The sequence below is a fragment of the Delphinapterus leucas genome, chromosome 1 (genome assembly GCF_059928025.1).
Source record: "Delphinapterus leucas isolate spDelLeu-1000000601 "Yukka" chromosome 1, BTC_Dleu_Yukka2, whole genome shotgun sequence".
NCBI lineage: Eukaryota > Metazoa > Chordata > Mammalia > Artiodactyla > Monodontidae > Delphinapterus > Delphinapterus leucas.
In genome coordinates this window covers 22,268,932-22,287,942 of record NC_143129.1, presented here as the reverse complement: position 1 = coordinate 22,287,942, position 19,011 = coordinate 22,268,932, and the positions used below count along the sequence as shown (strand labels likewise).

General features: G+C 37.2%; 1 protein-coding gene across 1 annotated transcript in view; it reads right to left on the bottom strand.

Moving 5' to 3' along the window:
* Positions 1–907: 907 nt before the first annotated feature.
* The window catches only part of SPATA17 (spermatogenesis associated 17), a 190,196-nt gene continuing 172,092 nt past the window's right edge, over positions 908–19,011 (bottom strand). The window contains exon 12 of the mRNA XM_089906876.1: positions 908–5,021. Coding sequence (XP_089763002.1) covers positions 4,941–5,021 — 81 coding nt within the window. The 3' untranslated portion in view covers positions 908–4,940. The remainder of the gene's footprint in view (positions 5,022–19,011) is intronic.

Sequence of the window (19,011 nt, the reverse complement as noted above, 5' to 3'; positions counted from 1 at the left end):
CCTATACTTACTATAATTCCCAACATATTCACCAAATTGAATGAATGTTATTGAATGAATGCTCTAAATGAAGGTTAACTGTTTTTTAAAAAATAGCATTAAAGATGTTTTTAAAAATGAATCTTTTCATATAAAGCTTCACAAATCATAACCTCTCACATAATACCTCATTATACCAAAGCGTTTAAAAAATTCTAGCTTAGACTATCATAATGAGAAGGGCAAGGTTACAGACTGAATCACCGACTTGTCATGTAGTTTTGAAGTGGGCAATGTTCAGACTCTTTCTAATTCCAGTAATTGTCTTACAAGTTCATGCTAAGGTCAGAATTAACAAATACTCACCCAGCATCTTCAAAACACCTAATAGATTGTGAATCGTTGTTAAAGCTTCAAAGGGCTAGGAGGCATACTCTAAAATTTCATAATCTAATCAGACACTTGTTTTTCAATCATAAACCACTTACTAAGTGAATACAACGAGCTGGACAGACCCTGCAAGCAGATGACCTCTTTGCAGTAGAGACCTGCAAATGCCTTCTCCGTCTGAGGGTGTCTATGTTTCTGCTGCCACACTCACCGGGGTCTGTGTCTTTGTGTCTCAAGTTCAACATCCTGAGGGGGTTCGAACTGGTCTGATGAGTCACTGTTTCCCTCAGAGCAGAGCTTTCATACCATACCACTTTACCCCATTCATTCTTCAAACCATTCATCACTCATTCTTCATGCTAGCTGCCCTTCACTTGGGCTCCCAACACTGGTGTGACTAGGATGATGGGGTCAGAATATGGCCACTTCAGTGGAACCATCTGTGGCACTTTTGGTCACCAGCGGCCGTGGCTGTGACAGACATTCTCAGAGGTAAAAGACCCACTGTTCATACACACACACACCATATTTACATATATACATATATATATATTTTTTTCATACTGTAATTAATTCATGAGTAGTCAGCTGTAAAATATTAGTTTATTGAATCATAATAAGTACGGTTTAAGTGTATTTTTTGTGGGATCCTCATTTGTATTTTCCTTTTAGAACTGTAGAGTTTTTAATGAACCAGGGATGGTTCCAGTTTCTTCTTTGGACAGAAGGGGGGAGGGGGAGGAGAGAGAGATAGAGAGAGAAGGGAGGAGGGAGAGAGAACGAGAGAGAGAGAGAATAGGAAATACTTCAAATGTTGAGAGACTTGTGGCGAGGTTGTTCAGCAGCCATCAAAGTAGAATCCAGGATTCCAGGCAGTGGGGTCTTCTATTCAACACACTTCACACCATAACCTCATTTTTACATTTTGTCTCATTTTCTAAAATCAAAACCGTAAAATGAAAGGAGAAAAAGAACCCAATAACATGAGTTCTCAAATTCTCTAAATATTCCTCACTTAGAGTTAAGCTCAGTTAAGAGTCTAGGATGCTACACCCCTGATTTGACTCATTTCTATCCCTGCTGGAATTACCCTTTTCTCTGATCTCTGTCTACACTGCTGCAGGTCCTGGTCAACAACATTGCTGGTGTGTGCCACCAGACACACAGAGTGTTCAGCCAGCCTGCCTCAGTCATAAGGGAACACAGCAGAATGTCTTCCTAGAGGCAAGTGGGTTGTTATATCATCTTTAGTCAAAGGATAAAGATACTAAAGATAGGGCTTCCCTGGTGGCGCAGTGGTTGAGAATCCACCTGCCGATGCAGGGGCCACGGGTTCGTGCCCCGGTCTGGGAAGATCCCACGTGCCGCGGAGCGGCTGGGCCCGTGAGCCATGGCCGCTGAGCCTGAGCGTCCGGAGCCTGTGCTCTGCAACGGGAGAGGCCACAACAGTGAGAGGCCCGCGTACCGCAAAAAAAAAAAAAAGAAAAGATACTAAAGATATTTTGCTTTCTGTTTTGTTTCTTGCCAATTCACTACGACTAAACTGAAAAGGGTTATAAATTCACATAGTGCCAAACTGAATAACAAGGTGTAGTAATTTTTCTTGTTGAATTAAAAATGTAACCCTAACAGGCACATATGTAGCTTCTATGCCTGATTATTACTCTCCCCTCATGTATCTTCCTTTTCCTTACACAGCGGCTGAGACCATATTTCCTCTGGAAAAAGACAATGGAATTTTACCCCTTTCCCAATTCAGGTACTAACCAAACTTAATTTTCATTTTTTTTCTCGGCTACTTGAGTCATGCCTATGCCAAATTCCTATGAAAAGGGGAAGCAAGTACATTATTTTTCATGCATAACAAGTAATTCCATTAAAACTAATCATATATGGCCTCAAAACTGAACCACTTTTTAGCAGAATGAGAGCCTGGGCCAAAGCCCATCTCAAAGAAGAATGTGAAAAAAGTGAGAAGCACATAATGCAAGAAAACTCACACTGATGTTGGACTAACCAATGATTTCATCTTATGGCGCTAATTTTTCTCCATTCTAATCTTTAAAGAGACTCTTCTGTCTGGAAAGATGAATGGAGCTGAAAAGATGGCAGCGCAAGCTGACGGGATAGAGCATCCTCTGATTTAAACAAAGGTGTGTTTGGGAAACTGTCGAAGGTTACAAAAGTGAGTAGTTATACAGAAAAATTAAAGAAATTAAAAGGAATCATAGTATCCTAGTCAGGGAGTAGATTTTAAAATATGTGTGTGTTTAAAATCTAATTCACTCTGTACAATTTCAGTGGCTGAAGTCTTAGTGCATTAATCAAAATGGGTAGGTGTGGGCTCTGCTTATCCTAAACTCAGACATGCTAAAGGAAAGAAAGATTAATCTGATAAAGGTATCACTATTTCTAATTGGACTGATGGGCAAGTGTAGTGTGGGTGTATGAGGCAATGTCGGGTGAATTATAGTGAAGTGATGAACTACCTTGAAGGTGAAGCAATCAAATAGATAGCTCTAAAAATTACCACGGCATCTTTATTAAACACTTTGGTGCAAGTGTTCCTGTCTCGGCCTTCTTTACAAAGAGCAGAAGTACTGTGTTGTATTTGGTGAAATTAAATCTTAATAGGAGAGCATCAGCTAAGGCTGCTACCCTTCACTTACCAAAATTAAATGCTAGATATTAATTTACTTTCTAAGAGGAGGAGATGACATTCTGATAATACTTTCAATTCACAAAATAGTTAAACATCCAAGAGAAGAGTTAGCAAACAGTTTTTAAAAATGTCTCTCACATATTTGTATCTGTGCATTGTGCACTCTTTTTAATTAAAAGTAACGTAAAACATTTGTTACTCATCCTTGTCTTTCTTATAAATAATTTAGCAAGTCATTATTTTGTCTTCAGAAAAAAAGATAATTGTCTCTGAATTATTATGATTGAATTGAATAAAGTCAAGATGTTTTTGTAATTGGTAGAGAAGAGCAAGTAGTTCCTATTGTTTAACAAATCTGCTTTTGTCTGATTAGATAAAAATTTCAAAAAGTGAGACCATAAAGAAATATCTCCCCAAAATGTACCCCTAATCTCACTATCAAGAGATAACTACCAGTAACATTTTTGCCTTATATGAATGTATACATACATATGTAATACATAAAGACATACAAGTGTGTTTTTTATACATACATACACATTATATATATGTGTGTACACACACACACATACACACACGCACATATATACATGTTTTTTAATGGAATCAGACTACATAGTTTCCTTTGAATCCAGCTTTCTTTTCTTAGAAATATATTGGAGGCATTTTTTCAAATTAATAATAAAGATCTATGTTAACATTTTTAATGTTTTCATAGTATTGCATTTCATCTGTCTTAGCATTTATTTAACTTAACATATACTAATGAGTATTCAAGTTGTTTTCAACCTTTGGCCATTATGAACAGGATGTATCTTTGAATTAAAATCTGAAATCATACACAAATATGAAAAATTTTATTTAGACTACTTCATGCTGTGAGTCACAAATACTAGATAAATGCTCCAATGGGTAATGGTACTTATTTTATAAACCTTTGAAACTGTAATTCCACTCAGCATTATACGTATGTTTCTCCATTAACTCAGAGTATTTCATATTTCCCCTCATATATTCCTTTGAAGGAGTTAAAAGGTGGTCATTTCTATCTACATTTAACATACTGATTTCCAGTTGGAGCATCCAAAGTTATAAATGTGGGAGAGGCAATACTAACTAAATCTAAGGAACATAGTTGCTTGCATCTACTTTGTGTTCTTTCCAATGGACCAGAGCTTTCCCCTGGTTCTTGGTGTGGGAGGAGCCCTGGGGAATTAACTAGCCTGATTTCTCATTCCTGCCTCTTTTCCTTCAACTGTAGTGATCTTTTCTGTCTTCATCCAATATCTCCTTTAAATTTCGCTGATGTCAGAATACCTCCTATTAGTCTCCCTTTGATTGTAATCACTTCTCTAAAACACCTTAGCAATTAAATACAGCATTCATTGAGAGTTTATTCTGTGATCTTGAATTTTATGTGGGTATCTCTGTTCTTCTCTAGTCTGTAAACTTTGGTCATCAGAGACCCAAGATGCTATTTATTTGGAATCCACTAAAGGCACCTTGTACTTTAAGTAACACACATATTGAATATAGTATTTTAAACTATACTGTATCTATACAGTAATGAGAAATATTTTAGCTTTTGGACACCATCAATACTTTCTCATTATATTACGTAAAACTATTTATTTACTGTATTAATTAATTTAAAGAGAAAGGGTACTTCAGGTAGTTTTCAGTTCGACTTTGAGTTCATTTTGGAGAAGAGATTTGAAACACAAAATCCATGACTTTTGAATGCTGAAAACCATTAGAGTAGAATGAAAGAAATATATGGAGTTGTATTACCTATAAATATTATTATAGCATGTTTTTTTTAAATGCTTGATAGTTAAATCAATCTCATTTGATTTTTTGTTATTTACTGTAGCATTTTTGAAGTACCTTTTAGCAAAAATGCATACCTTTATACAATTTGTCCAGCTTTTGAATACAATTTTCCGTACTTTGAGAAGAGATCAAATGATGGCAATACAGTTTGGAAATCCTAGGAGGAAAAAGATCAACAATTACCAAAGAGGTCATGCTGATTTCTTATGTTATTTTTGTTATAATTTAAATTATATTAAATTGCTAGATGGATATCATTTAACTGCACTTCAAATTTCCCATCATGCCCTCAAATAAAACAAAATTAGCAGGTAAGCTTTATCAGTTGAAAGTCAGATATATGGACACTTTCTTAAACACATAGTTTTTATGAGCTGTGGATGGCCGCCTGGAGAAGCTCTGAGCAACACAATGACATAGCCACCTGTCTTCACAGAGCTCACAATCTACATGTTTCTCCTTGATTTTGATGATGGTGTATTTGGCTCCTTTTCTGACATGATTTTTCTTCTACATTTCCCCTCATTGAATCGTCTCTAGCAACAGCTCTGCTTACTGAACACTCTGCCTCTCAGTCTTTATACTTAGAGGTGCCTCCACCTAGACGGCTTTGTCTCCAGTTATTCCCATGGTTCATTCCTTCCCTTCATCACATCCCTGTTCAAAGAGATCCTCCCTTACTACCTGCACATAAAATAGTACCCCTGAAACTTTCTATCATTTTAAACGGCTCTATTTTCTTCATAGCAATTACCATTCTTTGATACTATATATTCTGTGTCCCACATGAGATGGTAAGCTTCATACAGGTAGGTACCTTGTTTTGTGCAAAATAATATTTGTTGACTAAATGAATGAAAAAGGAAAGGTGTTATACCCAAATAATTATAATAGAAGGCCACCTGTGGTAAGTATCACAGAAGTGATTCAAACAAATGCTGAAGAAGTTCAGAGGAAGAGAGGACAAATCATTTATTGTTGAGTAACCAAAGAAGCAGCATTTGACTGAGGATAGAAACGAATGCTTTTCATGCATGTGAAACAGGCAAAGTCGTTAGAGAGGTAAAGTACTAAATCGACAGTGGATACTGTAAATAAATGGTCAGACTATATAAAAGTATATGTTTCTCCTTTGTAAAGCAGGCTTATCCTCAATGGAAATGATTTTGGACATTTTTATTTTTCTTAAGAAAACCTTGGAAGGAAGGACCTCTGCCCAGGGTCAACCTCTTTAGAAGGTTCCTACCTTACAAACACACAGAAAATAAATGTATTAAAGAACATGCAGGAACCTCTGTCACTAGGGATCTGGCTCTCCACTCCAGTACAACAGAACCCCAACCCTAAATACCTGCTTTTATGAATAAGCCCAGGGCTTAATAATGAGCCTATTCAGGCCCCAGGGAAAAGCCCCACATCTGTTGCTTTGTGTTTATGAAACAAAAGTGACAAAGCCCAAGTGACGTGAAGGACAAGAGGTTGTAACAGACACTGCTTTCGAGTACACAAAGAACTTGTGCGACAAAAATGCTTAGTTAAAAGACAAATTAATTAATTCGAATAAAATCCTTCCTTTTGGATAGTATGAATGCAACAGAACTTTATATAATGAAGTATTATTTTCTTGTGGTGCTGAAATCCATATTCTGGCTTTCTTTTTATTTGAAATTGTGATTCTAGGGGTACTCAGGAATCAACATAGTGTTTGCAAGAGTGGCGCATGACATATCGGGAATATTTTGCAATAGTAAGTAATTCATATTACTCTTAAACTTGAATGTATGAAGTTAGGCGTACGTGAGAAGCATGATAGTGATTTTTTAATGTCGGCACTTGATGAACCTGAAGACTAGAACTATGGATGGTTTATGTTTTATAAATATATAACAATAATCTAGGTTTCAAAAAAGTAAATGAAAAGGTTTGTTTTGTGCAAATGATCTTAAACTTTTGATATTTTTAACTACTTTTTTTATTTTACTATAATAAATCATTTTGGATATTTAAAAAAATTTATTTCTAATTTTTTCTTCCTTTAAAAAATGAAGTATAGTTGATTTACAATATTATATTAGTTTCAGGTGTACAGCATAGTGATTCAGTATTTTTACAGACTATACTCCATTAAAAGTTATTATAAGATAATGGATATAATTCCCTGTGCTATACAATATATCCTTGTTGTTTATCTATTTTATACATAGTGGTTAGTAACTCTTAGTCCCATACCCCTAATTTGCCCCTCCCTTCTTCCCTCTCCCCTTTGGTAACCAGTAGTTTGTTTTCTATATCTGTAAGTCTGTTTCTGTTTTGCGTATACATTTGTTTGTATTATTTTTAGATTCTGCATATAAATGATACAATGTAGCATTTGCCTTTCTCTGTCTGATACACGTTAGAAATTCAGCTCTACATGAAATGAGGAACATTAGAGAAGAAATAAATGAAGGTAAAGATCTTAATTGATCTTACAGATAACAGTCTTGTTCAAAATAATAATAACAACAATATAATCAGTGATTATAGCTTATGGATAAGGTAAATAAATGACAGCAATATTATAAGGGATGGAAGGGAGGAGTTGGGAATAATCTGTTATAAGATAGTTGAACTACACATGAAACAATATAGTGTTATTTGAAAGTGGACTTGGATTAGTCAAAAAACACAAACATTAAAAGTAAGGGCATGGAGAAAGATATACTTATCTAACATTAAGCAAAAGAAAGTTAGAGTAGCTACCTTAATTTCAGATAAAACAGCCTTCAGAGTAAGGAAAATAATCTGGAATAAAGATGGGCATTACATGATAAAGGGGTCAATTCTCAAAGAAGACATAACTGTCCTTAATGTGTATGTACCTAACAACAGAGCACCAAAACACATGAAGTAAAAACTACTAGAACTGCAATGAAAGGTAGACAAATTCACTCTTGTAATTGGAGGCTTCAATACCCCTTTGTAAGTAACTGATAGATCTGGCAGGCAGAATGTCAGTAAGGATACAATTGAACTGAACAGCACTATCACTCAACTGGATCTAATTGACATTTATAGACTACTTCATCCAACAATAACCACACACTCTTCTCAAGCTCACATGGAATATGCACCAAGATAGGTCACATTCTGAGCCATAAAGTATACCTTAACAACTTCAAAAGAGTAGACATCATACAAAGTATGTGTTTAGACCACAATGGAATTAAAACTAAAAAGTAATAGCAAAAAGATAGTTTAAAATTCCTGAAATATTTGGAGATTAAACAATACCCTACTAAATAATACAGAGTCAAAGAAGAAGCATCAAGAAAAAAAATTTTTTCAACTAAATGAAAACTAAAATGCAACTTGGCAAAATTTGTGGGATGCAGCAAAAGCAGTGCCTACAGGGAAATTTATAGCATTGAATGCATATAGTAGAAAAGAAGAAAGATCTACAATCACTAATCTAAGCTTCCACTTTAGGTAACTAGAGAAAGAGCAGATTAAATCCAAAATATGCCAAAGAAAATAAAATCAGAGTAGAAATTGAAAACAGGAAATCAATAGAAAAAAAAAAATCAACAAAACCAAAAGCTGTTTCTTTGAAAAGATCAATAAAATTGATAAACACCTAACCAGACTAAGAAAAAAGAAAGAAGATACACATTACAAATATCAGAAATGAAAGATGGACCATCACTACTGATCCCATGGACATTAAAAGGATAATAAAGGAATTTTTTGAACTCTGTTCATAAATTTGATAACTTAGGTGAAATGGACTAATTTCTTAGAAGTCACAATCTATCAAAACTCAAACAAGGAGAAATAATCTAAATACGCCTATAACTATTTTAAAAATTGAATAAATAATTAGTAACCTTCCAAAACAGGCCCAGATGATTTCACTGGTGAATTATACCAAAAAAGGAAGAAATGATACCAATTCTGTATAATTTATTCCAGAAAACAGATGTACAGGAAGCACTTCCTGACTCATTCTTTTCATCGTCTATAAAATGAAGAAATCTTACAGGGTTGGTGTGAGGATTAAACAGGATAAAACATCTTAGCACTAGCTTTTTCCTCCATCTTTCCTTCAAGGGTAAAAATCTATTCATAGTCTATCCAACATGTGCTTTTAAAAGTTAAATTAAATTCCATTGACACATATGAGAGACTGATTATGGTGCAATAATGTAGTGAAACAGGACTGAAAGGATCTTGATTGTATCCTCCATCAGTAAAAATATTTTAAGCATCCTCAATATATTTTTGGTTATCTGCTTGAAATTCTATATGTGTAATACTGTGATAGTAAAATATAATGTTAAATGATATACAAATGAGGTAAAAATAAATAGAAATTATAATATTTTCTTCCCTCATTCCTTTGGATCTTCTTGTGTACTTAGTTTTGGGCTCCTCTAATATAATGAATGAAGCAACAATTAATTCTGTGTCATACTTTAACCTGTGCATTCCACTAACATTTGAGCATCTACAGTGTGTCAGCACTACGCTAGATAGCTTCCCAACTATCTAGGTAACCAAAACTTAGCTGTGTCTTCCCAGGATCCCTCACAGGCTAGTGGAAGAGTCAGAAAATAGGCATTTATAGTTGTGTAGATAAGCAAGGATTGACTCTTCAAGTACCTATACTCTACATCCCCTGACAGAAAATCTTTCACAAATCCTTTATCACTCTTATTTTATTTAAAAGCCCACTTTCTTACTTGGCCCTAGTCAACCAATAACTGTTACCTCTGGTATAGGAAGAGGTGAACACACCATTAAGACAGCTTTGGTTTTGGAAAAAATCTGATGCTGGTTCCCATTTGTTTATAATATTCCTTGGCCAACATGTTATGGGAAAAAAACAGGCCACCATGTTATGGGAAGATATTTATGAGCTCAAGAAAACCACCTGCACGATACTTGTACATTGTCACTTTTGAAATGGGGGTGGGGGTGGGGGACAGCTTTCCTGAAAAATAACCTCATCAAGAAAAAACACTGGGGATGTAATTCTAAATGCTGCCATAGCCCTTGCGTGCCAGAGCAGACAGCTTTTGCTATTAGCTTTTGACCAGCCAAACACAAATAATCCACTGCCAAAATGAGCTCCTTGGGACAATTTAGGACTCTTTGGAAGTGAATGGCTCTTTGAGCTGGAATGCAGCCCAGGTCCATTTTCAAACCCAAGTCAAAATGACAAAGAGCAAATTTCCTGGGCCACTCACCCCCTAAGTGTAGGATTACTTTAGGTTGGCAGCTGCACTGTTTAACTAGTTATTTAAGGCTTTTCATCAGATACTCATGACCAGCTTCAATGTTGGTAAGCAGGACGGAGCTGATACACTATAATGGACAAATCCTCCAAGATTAGAATGACAAGATGGAAATGAAAGGTTATGCACATATTGTTCAGCTTAAAATATTTTTTATATATTCAGCTCTAAGCTGATTAAATACAGGAAAATATTTCCTGAATGAGACCATAGTTAAGTCTGGCTAGGGCTTGGGATTTTCCATAATCTATAAACAACAGTTCATAGACAGTTTTAAAAGATCACCTGGCATTATTCCTGCGTGATCCAACTTTGCTTTCATTGCATATAGAAAATTCTGTGATGGCAAGATCATCTCCATTGTTTCGACAACAGAACATACATGCAATGGCTAAGAGCTGTAGGAGTTTTTCTCTTCTTTCTGTTCACTATGAGTTTTCAGGAAAACATTCTAAAGCATTCTCTATTATTTGTGTTCTTCTCAATTCTCTAGATTTAGGATTTACTATGTATTTTTTCAGTTAAACTATTTGTATATGTTTCTGAAGAAACAACTTTTAGCTGACATTGAGTTGACAATGCCGTGTCAGTCTGAACCTAGAAAGGAAACCAAGTTCATTTGTATATTAAATTATGTCACAGTCTCACTGAGGGTATTTGCACGGGTGGTTTGAAAACTTTATGATTTCTATTCTGAGGCAGGATGGCTTTGCAGCCAAGCTGACTGGGTGTTTGCTTCCTCTTTGAAAGACAGAGATGAGAGAGACCTTCAAGATGGCAGAGGAATAAGAAGTGGAGATCACCTTACTCCCCACAAATACATCAGAAATACATCTACAGGTGGAACAACTCCTACAGAACACCTACTGAATGCTGGCAGAAGACCTCAGACTTCCCAAAAGGCAAGAAAATCCCCACGTACCTGGGTAGGGCAAAAGAAAAAAGAAAAAACAGAGACAAAAGAATAGGGACAGGATCTGCAGCTCTGGGAGGGAGCTGTGAAGGAGGGAAAGTTTCCACACACTAGGAAGCCCCTTCACTGGCGGAGATGGAGGGTGGGCGGGGGAGAAGCTTCGGAGACATGGAGGAGGACACAGCAACAGGGGTGCGGAGGGCAAAGCGGAGAGATTCCCGCACACAGGATCGGTGCCGACCAGCACTCACCAGCCCGAGAGGCTTGTCTGCTCACCCGCTGGGGCGGGCGGGGCTGGGAGCTGAGGCTCAGGCTTCAGAGGTCAGATCTGAAGGAGAGGACTGGGGTTGGCTGCGTGAACACAGATTGAAGGGGCTAGTGCACCACAGCTGGCTCGGAGGGAGTCCGGGAAAGAGTCTGGACCTGCCTAATAGGCAAGAGACCATTGTTTCTGGGGCGCGAGGAGAGGGGATTCAGAGCACCACCTAAACGAGCTCCAGAGACGGGTGCGAGCCGTGGCTCTCAGTGTGGACACCAGAGATGGGCATGAAGTGCTAAGGCTGCTGCCGCGGCCATCAAGAAGCCTGTGTGCAAGCACAGGTCACTATCCACACCTCCCCTCCTGAGAGGCTGTGCAGCCTGCCACTGCCAGGGTCCTGTGATCCAGGGACAACTCCCCTTGGAGAACACACGGCGGCCTCAGGCTGTTGCAACGTCATGCTGGCCTCTGGTGCTGCAGGCTCACCCTGCATTCCGTCCCCCCCCGCCTGAGTGAGCCAGAGCCCCCGAATCAGCGGCTTCTTTAACCCCGTCCTGTCTGAGAGAAGAACAGATGCCCTCAGAAGACCTACATGCAGAGGTGGGGCCAAATCCAAAGCTGAACCCCAGGAGCTGTGCGAACAAAGAAGAGAAAGGGAAATCTCTCCCAGCAGCCTCAGGAGCAGCGGATTAAATCCCCACAATTAACCTGATGTACCTGCATCTGTGGGATACCTAAATAGAGAATGAATCATCCCAAAACTGAGGTGGTGGACTTTGGGAGCAACTGTAGACTTGGGGTTTGCTGTCTGCAACTGACTAGATTCTGATTTTTATGTTTATCTTAGTATAGTTTTTAGTGCTTGTTATCATTGGTGGATTTGTTTTTGGTTGCTCTCTTCTCTTTTTTTTATTACTTTTTAAATATTTTTATTTTAATAATTAAGAACATTTTTTGCTTTAATGACTTTATTTTATTATTATTTGTTCTTTCTTTCTTTCTTTTCTCCCTTTTCTTCTGAGCCATGTGGCTGACAGGGTCTTGGTGCTCCAGCTGGGTGTCAAGCCCGAGCCTCTGAAGTGGGAGAGCCGAGTTCAGGACATTGGACCACCAGAGACCTCGTGGCCTCAAGTAATATCAATCAGCGAGAGCTCTACCAGAGATGTCTGTCTCAATGCTAAGACCCAGCTCCACTCAATGACCAGCAAGCTCCAGGGCTAGACACCCCATGCCAAACAACTAGCATGACAGGAACACAACCCCACCCATTAGCAGAGAGGCTGCTTAAAATCATAGTAAACTCACAGACACCCAAAAACACACTACAGGACGCAGTCCTGCCCACCAGAAAGACATGATCCAGCTTCATCCACCAGAACACAGGCACCAGTCTCCTCTACCAGAAAGCCTACAAAACCCACTGAACAAACCTTAGCCATTGGGGGCCAATACCAAAAACAACAGGAACTATAAACCTGCAGCCTGCAAAAATGAGACCCCAAACACAGTAAGTAAAGCAAAATGAGAAAAAAGAGAAATACACAGCAGATGAAGGAGCAAAGTAAAACCCACCAGACCAAAGAAATGAAGAAGAAATAGGCAGTCTACCTGAAAAAGAATACAGAGTAATGATAGTAAACATGATCCCAAATCTTGGAAATAGAATGGAGAACATACAAGAAACATTTAAAAAGGACCTAGAAGAAATAAAGAGAAAACAAACAATGATGAACAACACAATAAATGAAATTAAAAATTCTCTAGAAGGAATCAGTAGAAGAATAACTGAGGCAGAAGAACGGATAAGTAACCTGGAAGATAAAATAGTGGAAATAACTACCACAAAGGAGAATAAAGAAAAAAGGATGAAACGAATTGAGGACAGTCTCAGAGACCTCTGGGACAACATTAAACGCACCAACATTCGAATTATAGGGGTCCCAGAAAAGAAGAGAAAAAGAAAGGGACTGAGAAAATATTTGAAGAGATTATAGTTGAAAACTTCCCTAATATGGGCAAGGAAATAGTCAGTCAAGCCCAGGACGTGCCTAGAGTCCCATACAGGATAAATCCAAGGAGAAACACACCAAGACACATATTAATCAAACTATCAAAAATTAAATACAAAGAAAAAATATTAAAGGCAGCAAGGGAAAAGCAACAAATAATATACAAGGGAATCCCCATAAGGTTAACAGCTGATCTGTCAGCAGAAACTCTGCAAGCGAGAAGGGATGGCAGGACATATATAAAGTGATGAAAGGGAAGAACCTACAACCAAGATTACTCTACCTAGTAAGGACCTCATTCAGATTTGAAGGAGAAATTAAAACCTTTACAGACAAGTAAAAGCTAAGAGAATTCAGCACCACCAAACCAGCTCTACAACAAATGCTAAAGGAACTTCTCTAGGCAGGAAACACAAGAGAAGGAAAAGACCTACAATAACAAACCCAAAACAATCAAGAAAATGGTAATAGGAACATACATATCAATAACTACCTTAAATGTACATGAATTAAATGCTCCAACCAAAAGACATAGACTGACTGAATGGATACAAAAACAAGACCCGTAAATATGCTGTCTACAAGAGACCCACTTCAGACCTAGGGACACATACAGACTGAAAGTGAGACAAGGGAAAAAGATATTGCATGCAAACGGAAATTAAAAAAAGCTGGAGTAGCAATTCTCATATCAGAACAAATAGACTTTAAAATAAAGACTATTACAAGAGACAAAGAAGGACACTACATAATGATCAAGGGATCAACCAAGAAGAAGATATAACAACTGTAAATATTTATGCACCCAACATAGGAGCACCTAAATACATGAGGCAAATGCTAATAGCCATAAAAGGGGAAATTGACAGTAACACAATAATAGTAGGGGACTTTAACACTCCACTTTCACCAATGGACAGATCATCCAAAATGAAAATAAGTAAGGAAACACATGCTTTAAATGAGACATTAGACAATTGATATTTATAGGACATTCCATCCAAAAGCAACAGAATACACTCTCTTCTCAAGTGCTCATGGAACATTCTCCAAGATAGATCATATCTCGGGTCACAAAGCAAACCTTGGTAAATTTAAGAAAACTGAAATCGTATCAAGTATGTTTTCCAACCACAACGCTATAAGACTAGACATCAATTACAGGGAAAAAACTGTAAAAATTACAAACACGTGGAGGCTAAACAGTATGCTACTAAATAAACAAGAGATCACTGAAGAAATAAAAGAGGAAATCAGAAAGTACCACGAAATAAATGACAATGAAAAGACAATGACCCAAAACCTACGGGAGGCAGCAAAAGCAGTTCTAAGAGGGAAGTTCATAGCAATACAATCCTACCTCAAGAAAAAAGAAACTTCTCAAATAAACAACCTAACCTTACACATAAAGCAAACAGAGAAAGCAGAACAAAAAAACCCCAAAGTTAGCAAAAGGAAAGAAATCATAAAGATCAGATCAGAAATAAATGAAAAAGAAAAGAAGGAAATGATAGCAAAGATCAATAAAACTAAAAGCTGGTTCTTTGAGAAGATAAGTCAAATTGATAAAACATTAGCCAGACTCATAACAAAAAAAAAGGGAGAAGGCTCAAATCAACATAATTAGAAATGAAAAAGGAGAAGTAATAACTGACACTGCAAAAATTCAAAGGATCATGAGAGATTACTACCAGCTACTATATGCCAATAAAATGGACAACCTGGAAGAAATGGACAAATTCTTAGAAAAGCACACCTTCTGAGATGGAACAAGGAAGAAATAGAAAATATGAACAGACCAATCACAAGCACTGAAATTGAACCTGTGATTAAAAATCTTCCAACAAACAAAAGCCCAGGACCAGATGGCTTCACAGGGAAATTCTATCAAACATTTAGAGAAGAGCTAACACCCATCCTTCTCAAACTCTTCCAAAATATAGCAGAGGGAGGAAAACTCTCAAACTCAGTCTACGAGACCACCATCAGCCTGATAACAAAACCTGACAAAGATGTCACAAAAAAAGAAAACTACAGGCCAATGTCACTGATGAACATAGATACAAAAATCCTCAAAAGACTAGAGAACAGAATCCAACAGCACATTAAAAGGATCATACACCATGATCAAGTGGGGTTTATCCCAGGAATGCAAGGACTCTTCAATATACGTAAATCAATCAGTGTCAAAAACCATATAAATAAATTGAAGGATAAAAACCATATGATAATCTCTATAGATGGAGAAAAAGTTTTTGAAAAATTCAACACTCATTTATGATAAAAACTCTCCAGAAAGTAGCATAGAGGGAACTTACCTCAACATAATAAGGGGCATATATGATAAATCCACAGCCAGTATCTTTCTCAGTGGTGAAAAAGTGAAAGCATTTCCTCTAAGATCAGGAACAAGACTAGGTTGCCCACTCTCACCACTATTCAACATAGTTTTGGAAGTTTTAGCTACAGCAAGCAGAGAAGAAAAAGAAATAAAAGGAATACAAATTGGAAAAGAAGAAGTAAAGCTGTCACTGTCTGCAGATGACATACTATACATAGAGAATCCTAAAGATGCCACCAGAAAACTACTAAAGCTAATCAATGAATTTGGTAAAGTAGTAGGATACAAAATTAATGCACAGAAATCTCTTGTAATTCTATACACTAAGGATGAAAAATCTGAAAGAGAAATAAAGGAAACACTCCCATTTACCATTGCAACAAAAAGAATAAAATACCTAGGAATAAACCTACCTAAGGAGACAAAAGACCTGTATGCAGAAAACTATAAGACACTGAGGAAAGAAATTAAAGATGATACAAAGATGTGCTCTTGGATTGGAAGAATCAACATTGTGAAAATGACTATACTACCCAAAGCAATCCACAGATTCAATGCAATCCCTATCAAACTACCAATGGCATTTTTCACAGAACTAGAACAAAAAATTTCACAATTTTTATGGAAACACAAAAGACCCCGAACAGCCAAAGCAATCTGGAGAAAGAAAAACAGAGCTGGAGGAATCAGGCTCCCGGACTTCAGCCTATACTACAAAGCTACAGTAATGAAGACAGTATGGTACTGGCACAAAAACAGAAATATAGATCAATGGAACAGGATAGAAAGCCCAGAGATAAACCCACGCACCTATGGTCAACTCATCTATGACAAACGAGCCAAGGATATACAATGGAGAAAAGAGAAAAGACAGTCTCTTCAATAAGTGGTGCTGGGAAAACTGGACAGCTACATGTAAAAGAATGAAACTAGAACACTCCCTAACAACATACACAAAAATAAACTCAAAATGGATTAAAGACCTAAATGTAAGTCCAGACACTATAAAACTCTTAGAGGAAAACATAGGCAGAACACTCTATGACATACATCACAGCAAGATCCTTTTTGACCCAGCTCCTAGAGATATAGAAATAAAAACAAAAATAAACAAATGGGACCTAATGAAACTTAAAAGCTTTTGCACAGCAAAGGAAACCATAAACAAGATGAAGAGACAACCCTCAGAATGGGAGAAAATATTTTCAAACGAAGCAACTGACAAAGGATTAATCTCCAAAATATACAAGCAGCTCATGCAGCTCAATATCAAAAAAACAAAGCACCCAATCCAAAAATGGGCAGAAGACCTAAGTAGACATTTCTGCAAAGAAGATATACAGATTGTCAACAAACACTTGAAAGGATGCTCAACATCACTAATTATTAGAGAAATGGAAATCAAAACTACACTGAGGTATCACCTTACACCAGTCAGAATGGCCATCATCAAAAAATCTATAAACAATAAATGCTGGGGAGGGTGTGGAGAAAAGGGAACCCTCTTGCACTGTTGGTGGGAATGTACATTGATACAGCCACTATGGGGAACAGTATGGAGGTTCCTTAAAAAACTAAAAATAGAATTAACACATGACCCAGCAATCCCACTACTGGGCATATATCCCGAGAAAACCATCGTTCAAAAATAGTCATGTACCACAGTGTTCATTGCAGCTCTATTTACAATAGCCAGGACATGGAAGCAACCGAAGTTGCTCAGATGAATGGATAAAGAAGATGTGGCACATATATACAGTGGAATATTACTCAGCCGTAGAAAGAAACGAAATTGAGTTATCTGTAGTGAGGTAGATGGACCTAGAGTCTGTCATACAAAATGAAGTAAGTCAGAAAGAGAAAAACAAATACCGTATGCTAACACATATATATGGAATCTAAAAAAAAAAAATGGTTCTGAAGAACCTAGGGGCAGGACAGGAATAAAGACACAGACGTAGAGAATGGACGTGAGGACATGGGGAGGGGAAAGTGTAAGCTGGGACGAAATAAGAGTGGCATGGACATACATACACTACCAAATATACAATAGATAGCTCGTGGGAAGAAGCTGCATAGCACAGGGAGATCAGGTCAGATCTTTGTGACCACCTAGAGGGGTAGGATAAGGAGGGTGGGAGGGAGACATAAGAGGGAGAGGTTATGGGGATACATGTATACGTACAGCTGATTCACTTTGTTACACAGAAGAAACTAACACAGCATTGTAAAGCAATTATACTCCAATAAATAAATTTAAAAAAAAAGCACCAAGAGGAAAAAAAAAAGAGATAAAATGATATAAAAATAATGACACCCTACTCACAGGTTTGTTAAAAGGATTATATGAGTTCAAACTTATAAAGCAATTAAAACAGTGTCTGGTATATAGCAAGTAGTTAGTGTCAGCTATTTTCAAATAAGAAACTTCAAAAACCCTTTACTTAAAAAAAAATAGTTGTGGATAAATAATCCTAAATAGTTGCTTATTCAAAGGTCATTTATATTTGAGTTCAGTATACATATTCCTATTTTTAGGTAGGTACATCTAAATTCAAAAGTTTTATATTTGAGTTACTATTAATTCTTTTTCCATTTTTATATATCTTTTTTTTTCTTAATAGTTTTTTTTTTTTTTTTTTTTTTTTTTTGCAGTACGCGGGCCTCTCAGTGCTGTGGCCTCTCCCGTTGCAGAGCACAGGCTCCGGACGCGCAGGCTCAGCAGCCATGGCCCACGGGCCCAGCTGCTCCGCAGCATGTGGGATCCTCCCGGACCGGGGCATAAACCCACGTCCCCTGCATTGGCAGGCGGACTCCCAACCACTGTGCCACCAGAGAAGCCCTCTTAATAGTTTTATCTTTTTCTTAGTTTGTGCTCCTCTTCCACTTTTATAGTCTTGATTATAAATGCACAAGTGGGAAATGGCAGGCCAACATGTAAACTGAAGGATGAATAATGGGGTTTCTTGTTTGACCAGTCCATTGTGTTCTGGTGTATATGGATTATGGCCATAGTAAAAGAAATACAAAGATATATAAGAAGTAATAAACCTAGATGCAGAAATATAGATGTACATATAAAATGTGGCCTTAACTGTTTAATTTTAACTAAAAACAATAAGAACGTTATCTAAATAGAAGTCACTGAAATGGAACATCCAACAAGAGACAAATGTTGTAGTTAGAATCATCTGTAGACTGTGAGTTGGTTTGATAACAAAGCTAATGATACCAGGGTAAGAGGTTCCAGTAACATGACTTTCACATACAACGGCAACCCATTTTAAGTAGAGGGAACTGGCATTAAAGGGAAAGTTTGGTCTAGTACTTGGTTAGTGTACTGGAGAAT